Raw genomic sequence first — 12,492 nt, forward strand, 5'->3', positions numbered from 1 at the left:
TATTACACTCTAACCACCTCTCACAGTGAGCATTCGATCCCAGCAGATTCTGACAACCGGCTCAAGGTTAATTCTCCCTTTTATCCTTCTGGGGAACCCAACCTGCCAGGGAGGGGGCAATGTGTAGACTGTATAATTAAATTATAAACTGCCCACAGAGTGCTTTAAGCATTATGGGGTGGTATATAAGCAGCATACTTTTTTTCCTGCCACTCCCCTAGTGAATTTCCATGGCCGAACAAGGATTTGAAACTGGCTCTCCTGTGTCATAGGTCTGACACGCTATCCATGGGACATCCACAGAGATATATTTTAACACTATGACATATTTAATTGCATCATGTTGTGAGCTGCCTCTTAGCCTCAATACTGGGAGAAAGATGGGATATAAAAAGAACGAGCCTACGAAATCTAAGAAGACATCTTTGCAAATCAAAACAATTATTTTGTTAGACAGGCTTTTTGGAAAACGAGAAGATTGCTCTGCACATTACCTCTTGCTCTTCAAGAACCAATAAATCCTGGCAGGAGAAAGAAAGAGACAAATATTTAGCTCGAAAACTCTTTTGGAAGCTAATGATCCTAGCTGTTATTTGATCATTGGCCAAGTGCATCAGCAACCAAAAGCATTTGTTCTGTAGCTCTCTAGGGGATCCTCCCACAGGCACACTCTTGTGGATGGCTATACCAACACCTGAAAGGGGAGATCAGGTGTATAAAGAGCAGCGAACGCTCTCTCACGAATGTATGTTGTATGTTAATCCATGGAACTGCATGGATCCTAGAGTTGTAGCAAAAGACAGAAGCAGGTTCTGCACGTTTGAAGACCATGTACAACCTGTTCTACGTAAGTCATTCTGTTAATACAGGAAGGAAACTGAAGGCTAAGTCCAATTGTTAGTCCCAAATAAAACAGATCTGTTGAAAGAACTGCAGCTGTTAAATCACTGTGGCATCTCCAGTATCAGGTCCAGCCATTACTCTCCAAATTTAAATGCTCACACGCATTTCAATTAAATGAATGGTACTGTATAAAGGGTTGGACATAACTTAACGACTAAACAACAACTGTATAAAGAAGTACAGAATGTTGCTATTAATGATAAACTGACTTGGGATATTAAAAGGGGGTTGGCAAACAAAAATACCTTTAGAGATATTTGGGGAGTGTCTACAGACTAAGTATTAATTAATGGGAAGGGTCATCTACCATCAAATGAATTAATGCAGTTTTGGAAGGGAAATGCAAGAGCTGAGATATCCCTGGCAAATGACCATGAAGCCTCTTCTTCAACGCCTTTGATGAAAACCTTCAAACTTTGTTTCGGAACTCCAGGTCCCATCAGCCCCAGCCAGCCTGGTCCATAGGAAGGTCTGATGGCGACAGGAGTAGCTCATCAACATTCAGAGGATGGGAAATTCCCCAAAACTGGCGTAGGCAACTAATTCTATCATCCTGCTGCCCTTGAGGTCAAGAAATGTCTCCTAGTGTTCAAATCCAATCCTGCAAGATACGCCCATTAGAGTTTCTATGACAGAAGTCCATTAGATCCTGTTCTGCCCTCTGGGGCAGCAGAGAAAACATCTATGCCCTCTATTTTGTGCCAGCTCCCCGGGGATTCGCAGAATGTGACCGTGTCCCTCCAGGCCATGCCGAGCTGAGTGCCCGCAACCTTTTTAAACTTCCCATACCATTGAATGTCCAACAGCTCTACAATCCGATCTGCCATGTTGGCTTTCGGCAGCTTACCTTTTGAATTTCGGGGTGAAGAATTTCTCTTGGGCCTTTCTCAAATTTGTCAAGGTTCATGGCACTGAAAAAACAACCCAAACTGGAATCTCATGGCTAATTCTTCATAGGAATTCTATTCACTGGTGCATTTTTTTAACAACGAACATAGATATGGAATTGTTTCAACCATTGCTTTACAGCGACAGCACGATAAACCACAGAATCATTATGCTAAACCACCATTTAGTGTGATGGGGACAAGCTTCAGAAGCCCTTGGATTCTGATGCTGTTTATTTCCTCCTCCTCTGCATGGTTTTGCTACTGTTCTTGCTTAACCACCGCTTAGCTTGTTGTCCCAACTGTGGTTAAAGTTAACTACACTTGGTTTCAAAACAAGCCAGCTTGAAATAAGACTTAAATCTTAAGCAGGTTTTCCTGGTTTGGATGACACAGCAAAAGCTTTCATCTCCTAACAGAAAGGAAAGATAATGAGGCTACATTTCATTTTATCATGAGAAATGTCCCAAGCTTATCGTGGCTTATCCTCGTCACAGTAAACTATAATTTATTCATAGGGAGCACACTGATTTTTTGAAAAAATAAACTTTAGATATTACTGTTTCTAGTATGGTTTTTGTGAACTGTCCTATGTATATTTTTCACTGAAAGGGGAGGGTAGGAATTTACAAAAAGACAGCAACAGATCAGCACTGCTAAAAACTATATAGAAAATGAAGCATTATTTATTATATAATTGTTTGGCTTATTTCTCCTAAAAATCCCAACATAACTTCTTCTTCTTCTTCTTATCGTCATCATCATCCTGACCGGGTATAGACTTAGCTCAGCAGAGTTAGTCTTAAAGAACATGATGAAAAATATGAACATTCCATACCTTAAGATAGATTTCACAGATAAAGTTTTCGTAGGACTGTAAGGGAGGCATATTTTCTGAGTACCCTGCAAGAGAATTAAGTTAAGAGAGTTGTCGTAATGCATTAGACAGTTTTACAACTTGTTCTTAATTCTAACAAAAACACAAATGTATATATATAGGACATTATTTAATAAACTTGTGCTGATTCTAGCCTGGATTCTGAATATTGACACACACTTCAGATGTTTGGATAAACTTGGGTGTGTGTGATTTCACTCTACTATCTCTGAAAGTCCCTGTATTCTCAAAAATAGCAAGATTAGAACAAAATCCTAAACCATGGTGTGGCAGTTTAGAGGCAATGCTGTATTACGCTTGGTCTCAATCAGTGGTTCCCAACCTTTGATCATCCAGGTGTTCTTGGACTCCAGTTCCCAGAAGCCTTTGCTGCCAGCTGTGCTGGCTGGGGTGTCTTGGAATCGCAATCCAAGATCACCTGGGTGACCCAAGGTGGGTAATCACAGGTCTAAACTGTAGTATAGAAACTAAGTTAATCGCAGTTTGTCCCATGATATTGACTCAGCTGTCACAACAATCCATGGTTTAGCTCCGCATGCCATGGTTTATCTGAACCACTTCTAGGTGGTTTCAACAGAAGGATTACATTGTACGAGACACACAACGGAAGTGCTGGCTGTTTTTCTCTCCTGGGCTTTTTAGCTTGGTGCCTTCCACCGTCCGCCATGAAATATCAAAATGTGAACTTTTAAAAAACAATCAGAGAAAAGAGAGAAGGCAAAATTTTTGTCCCTTACTGTTTTTCTCCAGAGGATTGATCGATATTGAGGAACACGCTGATTATTTTGGTCAGAGAGCACGACAGACAGAAAGAAGGGGTTCTTTTCTGCATCTGTTCCTACATAGTTTTGGTGAACTGGGAAGGAAAACCAGTATTGGTTAGAAGACATACCACCACCCACAGACCCCGTCTTACAGCCCTGTCACCGACAGGTTCCCCCAACATTAATGATCACACTTGCATTTATCCTGCAACATCAATAACACCAACAGCATCCCATTTAATGGTCGTCTACCACCATTTCTGGACATGCAAAGAGAAGAGGCGTGTGTAGACCCGGCCAAAGCAGCCACTGACCTTTTCCGAGGAAATACTTAAAGTACCATCTGGTGTGGTATTCAGGATTCTCCAAATGGACGTCCGTTCGGTGCCACGTCCCGGGGGCGTAATCTGCATTCTGGAACGGGAAGAAGAAAGTAGGAAGACAAGGAAGCCCCCGGGAAGAAGACAGACACGGAAGGGGTGAATCTGCATGAAACCCACATCAGGTCGGGAGAAAAGGGAGTACATAACATTGTAAGGCAGAACGGGCAACGACCCCTGGCAGTCCTAAACTCATGGCCTGCTCTTCCACAACGATGGCCAACTTGAATCACAGCACGGCCTCTGAGCCCAAAGATCTCCTCTCTCCCTTTTATAACTATCTCCTTCTTCCCCGAGGAGATAAAAGCAAAGGGCTTTTTCAGGAACTAAGAGACAAAGGGCTCTTTTAATGCCTTTTGCTCCAGTGGAGATCAAGGCCACTGGGAACTTGGGCGAGGGAAGGAAAAAAAAGGTTTCGGACGGAGCCTTCCTCATCCTACCTCATCCACCGAGCCGTTTTCCACTCGGAACCGGCCAGCTCTTTGGATCGCTCCATCGGCATCGCTGGAAATGAGCTGCAAAGCAAGAGGAAAAAGTCATGTCGGAAACGTCGGTTTTGGCACTTCCTTCTAAAACAACCGATTCGCTTGTACTCTTTTTTTTAAAGATAGAAATCTTTGGATGTCGCTTAACGACAGCTGTTCTGCCTTGTTCTTCTCCTTCGAATCCCATAACCCTCCTGGCCTCAAGAGAGCGAGAGCATCTGTTTATTTATATACCAGAGATGTTGGCAAGTCTTCACTTCCAAGTCCTGAGTCCTAAACCTCAAAATTGAGACTCAAGTCATCTGCCCCCCCCCCCCAGTTGCAGAGCAAACGATTCGAGACTTGGACTTGAGGTTTGGGAGTCAAGACTTGGACCCAAAGCCTTGGACTGCGTATGCGCTACCCAGCACATGAACAGAGACAGCAGGCTGACTTCCCTTCCCAGAGAAGGCTCCCGGCTCTGCACATGCATCAGCCTATGAGCTGGGTGTCAGGGGCATGAGCGGAAGCAGGAGCCGGCTGCTAGAAGGGGATCTGAATGCCTCTAACATTGATGGCAGCCTCTGGAGCAGTTAGGCAGACCCATAATCCCTAATAGGGACTGGAAACGTGACTTGGGAAAAAATGGTCCTGAGTTGCATGTTGAGTCTGAGTCTATTTTTAAAAGACTTTTGTTGAGTCACTGGTGTGACTTAAAGTCGGACTTGACAATGACTTGAGACTCAAGTCTTGCATATCCCCAGCATATCAATAAACAGATTTTTGCAAGAAACTGTGATCACAAGGGGGCCTTCGCGGTACCAACAACGCAGCCTTAAGCCAACTGAAGTTCACTTAAAACTTATCACAAATTTAAATTAGCAAGACACCTACCCGTAATTTACCTAGCAATATCCAGTATCAATAACACTAGTTACATTAGGCAGCATCTGACTGAACAGGTCACATGAAGCCCAACTAACAAGTTGCTCAAGATCCAAACAAATCAGTCAATCAAAAAGAAAAGCACATTTCAAATCGTACACTCTCAAGAAGTAAAAAAGAGAACTCCGGTTACTAGGGTCTCATATAACAAGCCAAGAAAGGGGAACCTTGTTCCCCATAGCAGACACCAAGTCAATTTGAGTGACACCTGTCTTAAGCCTTTTGAGTATTTCCATCTTTTTGATTTTGTTCAGCTAGCTATCTTTTTTGGGCCCAATCCACACACTGACCCCATCCTGTGGATTCCCGGTCCCAAATAAACGGTCTGCCTTTAACAAAAACATAAGCCAGTGTGACACAGAGGATAAAGCATCAGAGTGGGGCTCAGTGAAGATTTGCGTGCACATGGCCCTGAAACTCACTGGACGATCTTGGGCCAGATATCTGCTCAACCTGGCCCACCCCAAAGGGTTGTTGTGAGGACAGAATGGAGAGGAGGAAAACCACAGCATGACTGAAGGAGCCAATGATCTCACGGGAAGGGAAGCAGGCTATGCGTGGGAATGGAGAGGGGTGGGAGGTAATGAAAGCAATCCAAAGCTGGAATGATGTTTGCTGGCCCTGCACAAGACTGTCTGCCTTTCTCCTCAAGTAACTGGGGACCTGCATGGCCCTCTCTGTTCTGAATCACTCGAGGTGACACTGAAGCAAGCGGTGCGAGTTACATTTGCTTCCTCGGCCGCTGCCAAATCGGCAATTAAGTGCTGGCACCGAAGAAAGGGAGGAAAACAGATTCATTCCAAAGGCGCATTGATTTACACGAGCGCAGAATGGTCATGGGGAAAAAATTAAGCGCTGGTCAGGAACCGGGGCCCCAAAACTGGAAGGTTACGACGACAACGATGTTGGCTCAGAGTGCGCTGGCACTAATGAGACATAAAACATCGTTTCGTGACCAAGACTGGAGAAGGAGGAGGAAAGAGGCGTCAATGGAGATGGACCTGCAAACTTCCAGACGTGACGGGAGGAGGTGGAATTGGCTTCTTCCTGCTTGTCCTTCTGCCAAGAGGCAAAGACACTTTTTTTATTCAGGCTTCGGAGCTGGTCTGTCATTGACAGGGACCTAACTGGTTTGGAACTGGGTCTCTCTTTCTTATTAGATTTTCACTGTGCTTTTAATTGATCGGCTTCAAGCGTCTGCTTCAATCAAGATGTTGTTCTTACGTTTCTGGGCCTGCTTTGAGCACTCTTGCTAGTAGAGAGGTAGGACAATTTAATCAGCTGTTTCAAGAAATATACAGCGGGGCAGAGGGGGGGAGTATATGCAAAGAATCTCCACCTACTCCAGGAACACCCTCCCCAGCCTAGTAGGTGGCCGGTGGTCTCAAACCCTAAGTGTCCTGGATCTAAACATTTCAGTTGGCCTGTCGCAGCCGAAGCCAGCAGGTTGAGAGAAAAGCAGCATATAAATATTTTAAATAAATAAATACATAACTCTGCTAGGGAATGGTCATGTTGGCTGGGAGATTCTAAGCGCTATTATTTAAGATCTACAAGAGATATTCTGTGGCCAAGGCAGACAGGATCCAGCCAGGTTGCTTCTAGTGCAGTAGGCTAAGCCAAAGCGTTTGGTCTAAGCGATGCAACGGTGAAGCACAGGATTCTGGCGAAATCCATTTAAACACCAGAATCAGCTGGGCAGGGAGTCACCAAGTGGATTACCATTTTTTAGTGGGGGAGGCAGGGATATTTGTGCCCCCAACGAACAGTTTGTTTGCTTTTTAAGTAACTTTGGAAAAGCTGGGGAGTCTTGTAAGTCTGACCAAAGGAAACTGCTGTTCTCGAAGGCTTCAAGGCAATCTTTCTCTCTCTTTTTTTATTTCAGGGAAGGGAGATGGGGACCTGGTCCCCCCCCCGAAACAGCCTTGACGGTCCACACGATTCCCATCCTCCTGCAGGAAAGAATGGTTGGGTTCAAGAAAACAGGGTCCTTCCAGTCTGGCCGCTTTCAGCACCTTGGACAGCGGACTCGAGGTGGCCCTTGCCTGGTGCATTCTCTCAGGGAGAGAAGGAGAGAGCTGTTGTCCTAGCAAGAGACTTGGGGATGATGGAAGCAAGGAAGCCTAGAGTTTTCTCCCCTATGTTGGAGGCTAGCTTGAGGGCCCTCGACTGCTCTCTTGGGGCTGATGCACACAGGAGATGTTTCATGGGAATCTCTTCCAAAGGACGGGCTTGACAGGAAGGTCATGTCTGCAAGCTTAGACATGAGTTCCATAGCGGCTAAGAGTCCTCTTTAAAGTGGGATGATTCACTGGCCTCTTAATCCTCCTTGCAGTACTCCTTGAGACTTGCCTAGGCCTAGTTCTGCCCAAGCTTCCTGTTCAGAAAGAAAGCTCCCAGCTAGCACTGGGGCAGGAACAGGAAGTCTTGGCAGAGCTAGGCCTAGCTAAATCTTAAAGCCTTTTCGATCAGGCCTCTATTCCAGGCGAGCTGCATTTAGGTTTCTGTAATAGTCTGTCTATTAGGTAGAACATCCAGAATGGAAAATTATGGGATTTGTAGTCTAGGAAATAAAATACAAATCACATGCTGAATGAAAACTCTTTACCTGGGAAATCCCCTGCTTTATCACACCATTGTCAAGCAGCAATTTTTTTAAGAATAAAAGATTGCAATTTAAAAGATTTTACTATTCCTGAGAAGTTGTTTTGTGGTTCACTATTGCCGTTCTCTGGGCTCGAATTACGAGTGATTTCTAACCGCACAGGCCAAAACAAAACTTTCGAAAGCTCACCACCATCACGTCTCGAAAACAATTTCATGCAAGAAATAATTGAACCAGGAAAAAAAAGAGAATAAAACAAAGGATGTCTAATCAAATATATGTCAAAGGGAGTTAGATAAACAAGAGAGGGAGAAAAGACAGAAGGGCTGGTCTCTCCATAGACGGACGCCAACTAATGACTCCAATAAAAGCTTAATGAGGTATATGAAATCAGACGTGGTTTCAAGGATATCAAATTGTCAAAGTCAAATTATTCATGGGAGAACGTAAGCAAGACAGGCTGATTCACATCCATTTGCAGAGGCCTGCATTAGTGCTAATGCACTAATGCGAAATCCTTAAAGCAAATTAATTAGCTAACCTTAAAACATTAAGCGAAATTACTAAATTTGTTCAGTTTAGCCACTAATAACAAAGCTAACCGTTAAACCAGGAAATTAAGCAAAATCCTTTAAAAAATGGCTGGGAAACGGCCAGGCTTTCCATCCAAAATTGCCACACACACCCCATAAAAAAACTGAAGACAAAGTGTTTACCGTTGCTGGAAATAATTTAATCCTGCTGCTGGTGTTTGGCTTTTGAATTCATGGTTGAAAAGTTCTAACAAATGATAGTTACGGTTTTACACATGTTATTTTTCCAGAGTTCTGATGGAGAGAAAGTTTTCCTCTCTTGCTGGGCCAAGGTCTAGGAAATCGCGTGGCAGGACAGGACGGCATGAAGTCACGGGTGTTGGGGGTTCAGCCAAGAACACCAAGTTCAAGACTCGGTAAAATAATGAGGACCGTATATACCATATGGGCTATGCCCTCTGTGCCTGTTTGGCTACCCGTGAGGGAGGGGGCCACAAAGCTGATGCAGGATGGTTACACTAGAGATGGGCATGAACCAGTTTGTCCCAGTTCAAACTGGAGCAAACTGGTTTGTGCCCATCTCTATGGTACACTTATTGGCAGCCTGGTCTTCAGCCATCATCTGGACAACGTATGAAAATACACACACACCTCCTTGAACACCAGAAGCTGCTCTACACAGAGTCAATCCTTTGACAGATCTAGCTCAGCGCTGCGTTCCCGCCATGGACGCGGTCCTCGAGGACCCCCAACAAAGCCTTCGTATCGCGAGCATACATCCCATTATGCTGATGAATCAGTGGCTTCACTCTAAAAGAGAAATACCTCCTGATCCGGAAAGTGAGCCTGTAGACCCAGATAAGTGGAGAACAGACCTAGATTCAAACTCAACGTCCAACCTGACGAACGGTCTGTCCTTTAAGAGATTTTAACTGTTGCCTCAGTAATCAGAGTCTCATTTTTAGGTGTGCGTGCATGCGCACACATTCACAGAAGAGCACGCTCTTTTCCATGTCTCTTTAATAGTCGTTGTCTTCCAAAAAAGCAATACTGGGAGGAAAACATTGGGGGCTTGCCAAGAAATTCTGTTAATGTTTGGATGCAAATTCGCAGCCTGTCGTTGCGGTTGGCTGGTCTCTAAGCCTTCTCCCCCCGGCCGTCAATCTTCTCCCCAGACACTGCTTGTCCAGACTCCTGTTCCCACATGCTTGACGTGATCGGAGAGACTATCAGGCTTTGGAAGTCTTCTTGTTTTGCTTAAACAGCCAACAGTTGCTAATTAAATACAGTCTTGGTCGCCTCTGCCAAATTACAAGGGCTGCTTGGAAAAGTTAGCGTCGCAGGCCACCGTTCCCGGAAGGCTCTGCCCATCCCGGCTAGAGGGATTCTGGGAGTTGTAGCCCAAAAGGTTAACTTTTTCAAGCTCTGAGAACAGAGAGTCAAGCATTTCTAGTCCATTTAAAAGTGTCTGAAGAATTCACCAGTGCTTCATCCATGATGGGCTATAATTTGATAAGGCCACATCCTCTGGGGTCAAGACTTCTTGAGCGCTCGACAAAGATAAGGAGGGAAAGCATAGCTGTTGAGAGAACCATTGCTCCTCACGCATAGAAAACACGGATCTGCCAGACTTGTCGGACCCAAGAAGCACACTGCTGATGCCATCTTCATCTCCCACACCATGCCGTGGAAGGACATGACCGGTCAAGGACTCTTGAAAAAGAGAGAGTTCCTTGGTGGTGTGGAAGGTCAACCACCAGAGCTGACCAGCCACCTCTGATCACACCTCTCTCTTCCATGTAACAATTCTTGCTTGGGGGGTCCTGACAGAACGTGCATCTCCTCTTCTGGCTCAGCCTTCCTGGCGCCACTTCTGACAAGCCGGTAAGTGCCCCTTAGCGCGCGCAACTTCCTCTTGAGCCAAGGGCTGTGATGGACCGAACCAAAAAAGGCATGGGAACCAAGGAGGAGCGCTGCTGTCCCATTCAAAAATGTGAAAAACAGGCCCCATGCTATGCCTGGCTGGCCATTTCGCTAGTCTTATTGACACTATTCAGCCTTTCGGATACACATCCTGTTTGCCTGGCTTATATTCTACCCTCCCCGTGGCTGTTCCTTTGACAGGCATGGCTGGTTATTAAATGCTGAGCTCCTATTCCTTTGGAACAATCTATTCCTTAGGAGAAACCCACTGAATCAAACCGAATTGTCAGCTGAGTGTGTATTTTGCCAACCGGCTGCCCGGATGCCTGGGGATATTTACAGGAAGGGCTCAAATGTTTTAAGCCAGGCCCTTCTGTTCACTCGTGTATCTTTTCCCTACCCTGGTTCCAAAAGTTGAACTCCTTCTTTAAAGGCTTACATACTGGGAGTAAGAGTTCAAATATGATGATGAAATGCATGAAACAACATCACAGATTCACATTTTCAAACATGGCCTCCTGCAAATCAAGGGCTACGTAACACCACCACCCCACACATCTTCTTCACCTAGTCAAATTCAATAGGAACACCTATTCTTGACCCACAGAACTCGTTCAGCACCAGAGACTTGACAACAGGTGGATTTGCATCCATGGGTTTTCCAGAGCTAAGCACTCAAAAAAGCATGGATGTAGCAGAATCACAACAGTTTCGCCTTCCTCTCTTTCAAGCTTTTTAAAATCTCCTCGCTCTACATAGAAAAAACTGCTAATGATGGCAAGTTCTTTCTCGCACTGAAAAACAACAACCCCAACCAAATGAAATTCTCACCGATCTTTGGTATGTGTTTCAGCACATGTCCTATCTCAAAGCCCCTGGCCCTCCTCGATTCTTACTTATAGCTTCTAGTCGACATTATAATAACATCGTTATTGTCACGAAACAGAAGCCACACAACAGGGTCAACGCTGAAAACGATGCACACGGTCCACCCATCGCCTGCAGAATCTGAAACCATCTGGCAAGGGGATGGTCCCAATGCTCGTATGTTTTGAAAAAGGATTGAAATTAGTAGCGCCTCTTGAATTAGGAAAAAATGCTTTAATTAAAAAAAAAAACAAAATCTACCAATTCCAAATAAATTATGGGGGAGGCAGGTTGGAATGAAGGCATGAGATATTTTTGTTTTCAAAGAAGAAGGGGGCACAGGTTACAAACCCCCGAGGAGCACTATGTCGGGAAATGTAGATCATAATGGTGCTGGATTCTCTCTGTTGCAATGGCATTGTGCCAGATCTGTGCGCAAAGAAATGTCACTCGTCCGCAAAAAGGCCACATTAAAAACCCCATCCAGTGTCTGGTTTATATTAGCTCTGTCCTACTCTGTACTGGAAATTGCATTATGCTTCAACGTCTCCAGGCTCGGAGATGTGCCGTGCCTTTGAGAGCCGCAAGAACAGGCTGCACATCAACAGAATTCAGTCTGGTTTTAGTTACACAGGCCGTTTTGAGAGGGCACCGTTCGTCGGGCTTCGATCAACCTGGCTCCGTCCAAAGACGGCTGTCGTTAGCAGGAGGATCAAGAGGAAGATCAGTATAATTTCTAAAGCTAATTGCGGCTAAGTGATGAGGTGTACATTGGTTGGGCACCTGATTGGGCATATGCCCTGACACCTTGTCAATTAGCCACAATTAGCCACAGCAAGTTGTGCAAACTTTACATGAACACCAATAGGATTCGGGTCTCTTGAGTATCAATTCGGAAAGGCAGCAACTGCTGTGAGACTCCAGCGAGCAAAAGTCAAGGGATGGGCTTGTCAAGACCTCCATGGCTGTTGCACAGAGAAAAGTGTGAGAGAGAGACCTTTATCCGGCTTCTGTATACTTCAGAATAGATCTGATAGGCAATGCCAACTTGGTTGGCCACTGATCCCCTGCTCAAATTCAAAAATGGACCCTGGTGGGGAAACAGTTGCCGAGCAGGATATGACAACCGGGTAATTAACAGGATAAATTAGGGTAGGCCTTTTGAGCCAACTGGAAATTGCTGTATAGTTTGCTGATACATTGCTTGCTTGATACATTCACTGTCCATCCTTCCTCAGAGTAGGATAAAGACTTGAGAGGTGTCTAAAATCAGCAACCCACCGCAGGCTCGCTTGACTTCAGAACGAATCATCCTGGAACGTC

General features: G+C 44.9%; 1 protein-coding gene across 4 annotated transcripts in view; it reads right to left on the reverse strand.

Annotated features, from left to right (window-relative positions):
- The window catches only part of GARNL3 (GTPase activating Rap/RanGAP domain like 3), a 71,471-nt gene that overhangs the window by 23,056 nt on the left and 35,923 nt on the right, over positions 1-12,492 (reverse strand). For all 4 annotated transcript variants that reach the window (XM_078382838.1, XM_072985079.2, XM_020800916.3 and 1 more), the window contains exons 3-8: positions 4,273-4,347; positions 3,767-3,866; positions 3,426-3,544; positions 2,629-2,693; positions 1,751-1,814; positions 495-521 (exon numbers count right to left, since the gene is read on the reverse strand). In XM_078382838.1, the coding sequence (XP_078238964.1) occupies positions 495-521; positions 1,751-1,814; positions 2,629-2,693; positions 3,426-3,544; positions 3,767-3,866; positions 4,273-4,347 (450 nt within the window). The remainder of the gene's footprint in view (positions 1-494; positions 522-1,750; positions 1,815-2,628; positions 2,694-3,425; positions 3,545-3,766; positions 3,867-4,272; positions 4,348-12,492) is intronic.

Source organism: Pogona vitticeps, chromosome ZW-PAR (genome assembly GCF_051106095.1).
Source record: "Pogona vitticeps strain Pit_001003342236 chromosome ZW-PAR, PviZW2.1, whole genome shotgun sequence".
In the NCBI taxonomy this organism is placed as follows: Eukaryota; Metazoa; Chordata; class Lepidosauria; order Squamata; family Agamidae; genus Pogona; species Pogona vitticeps.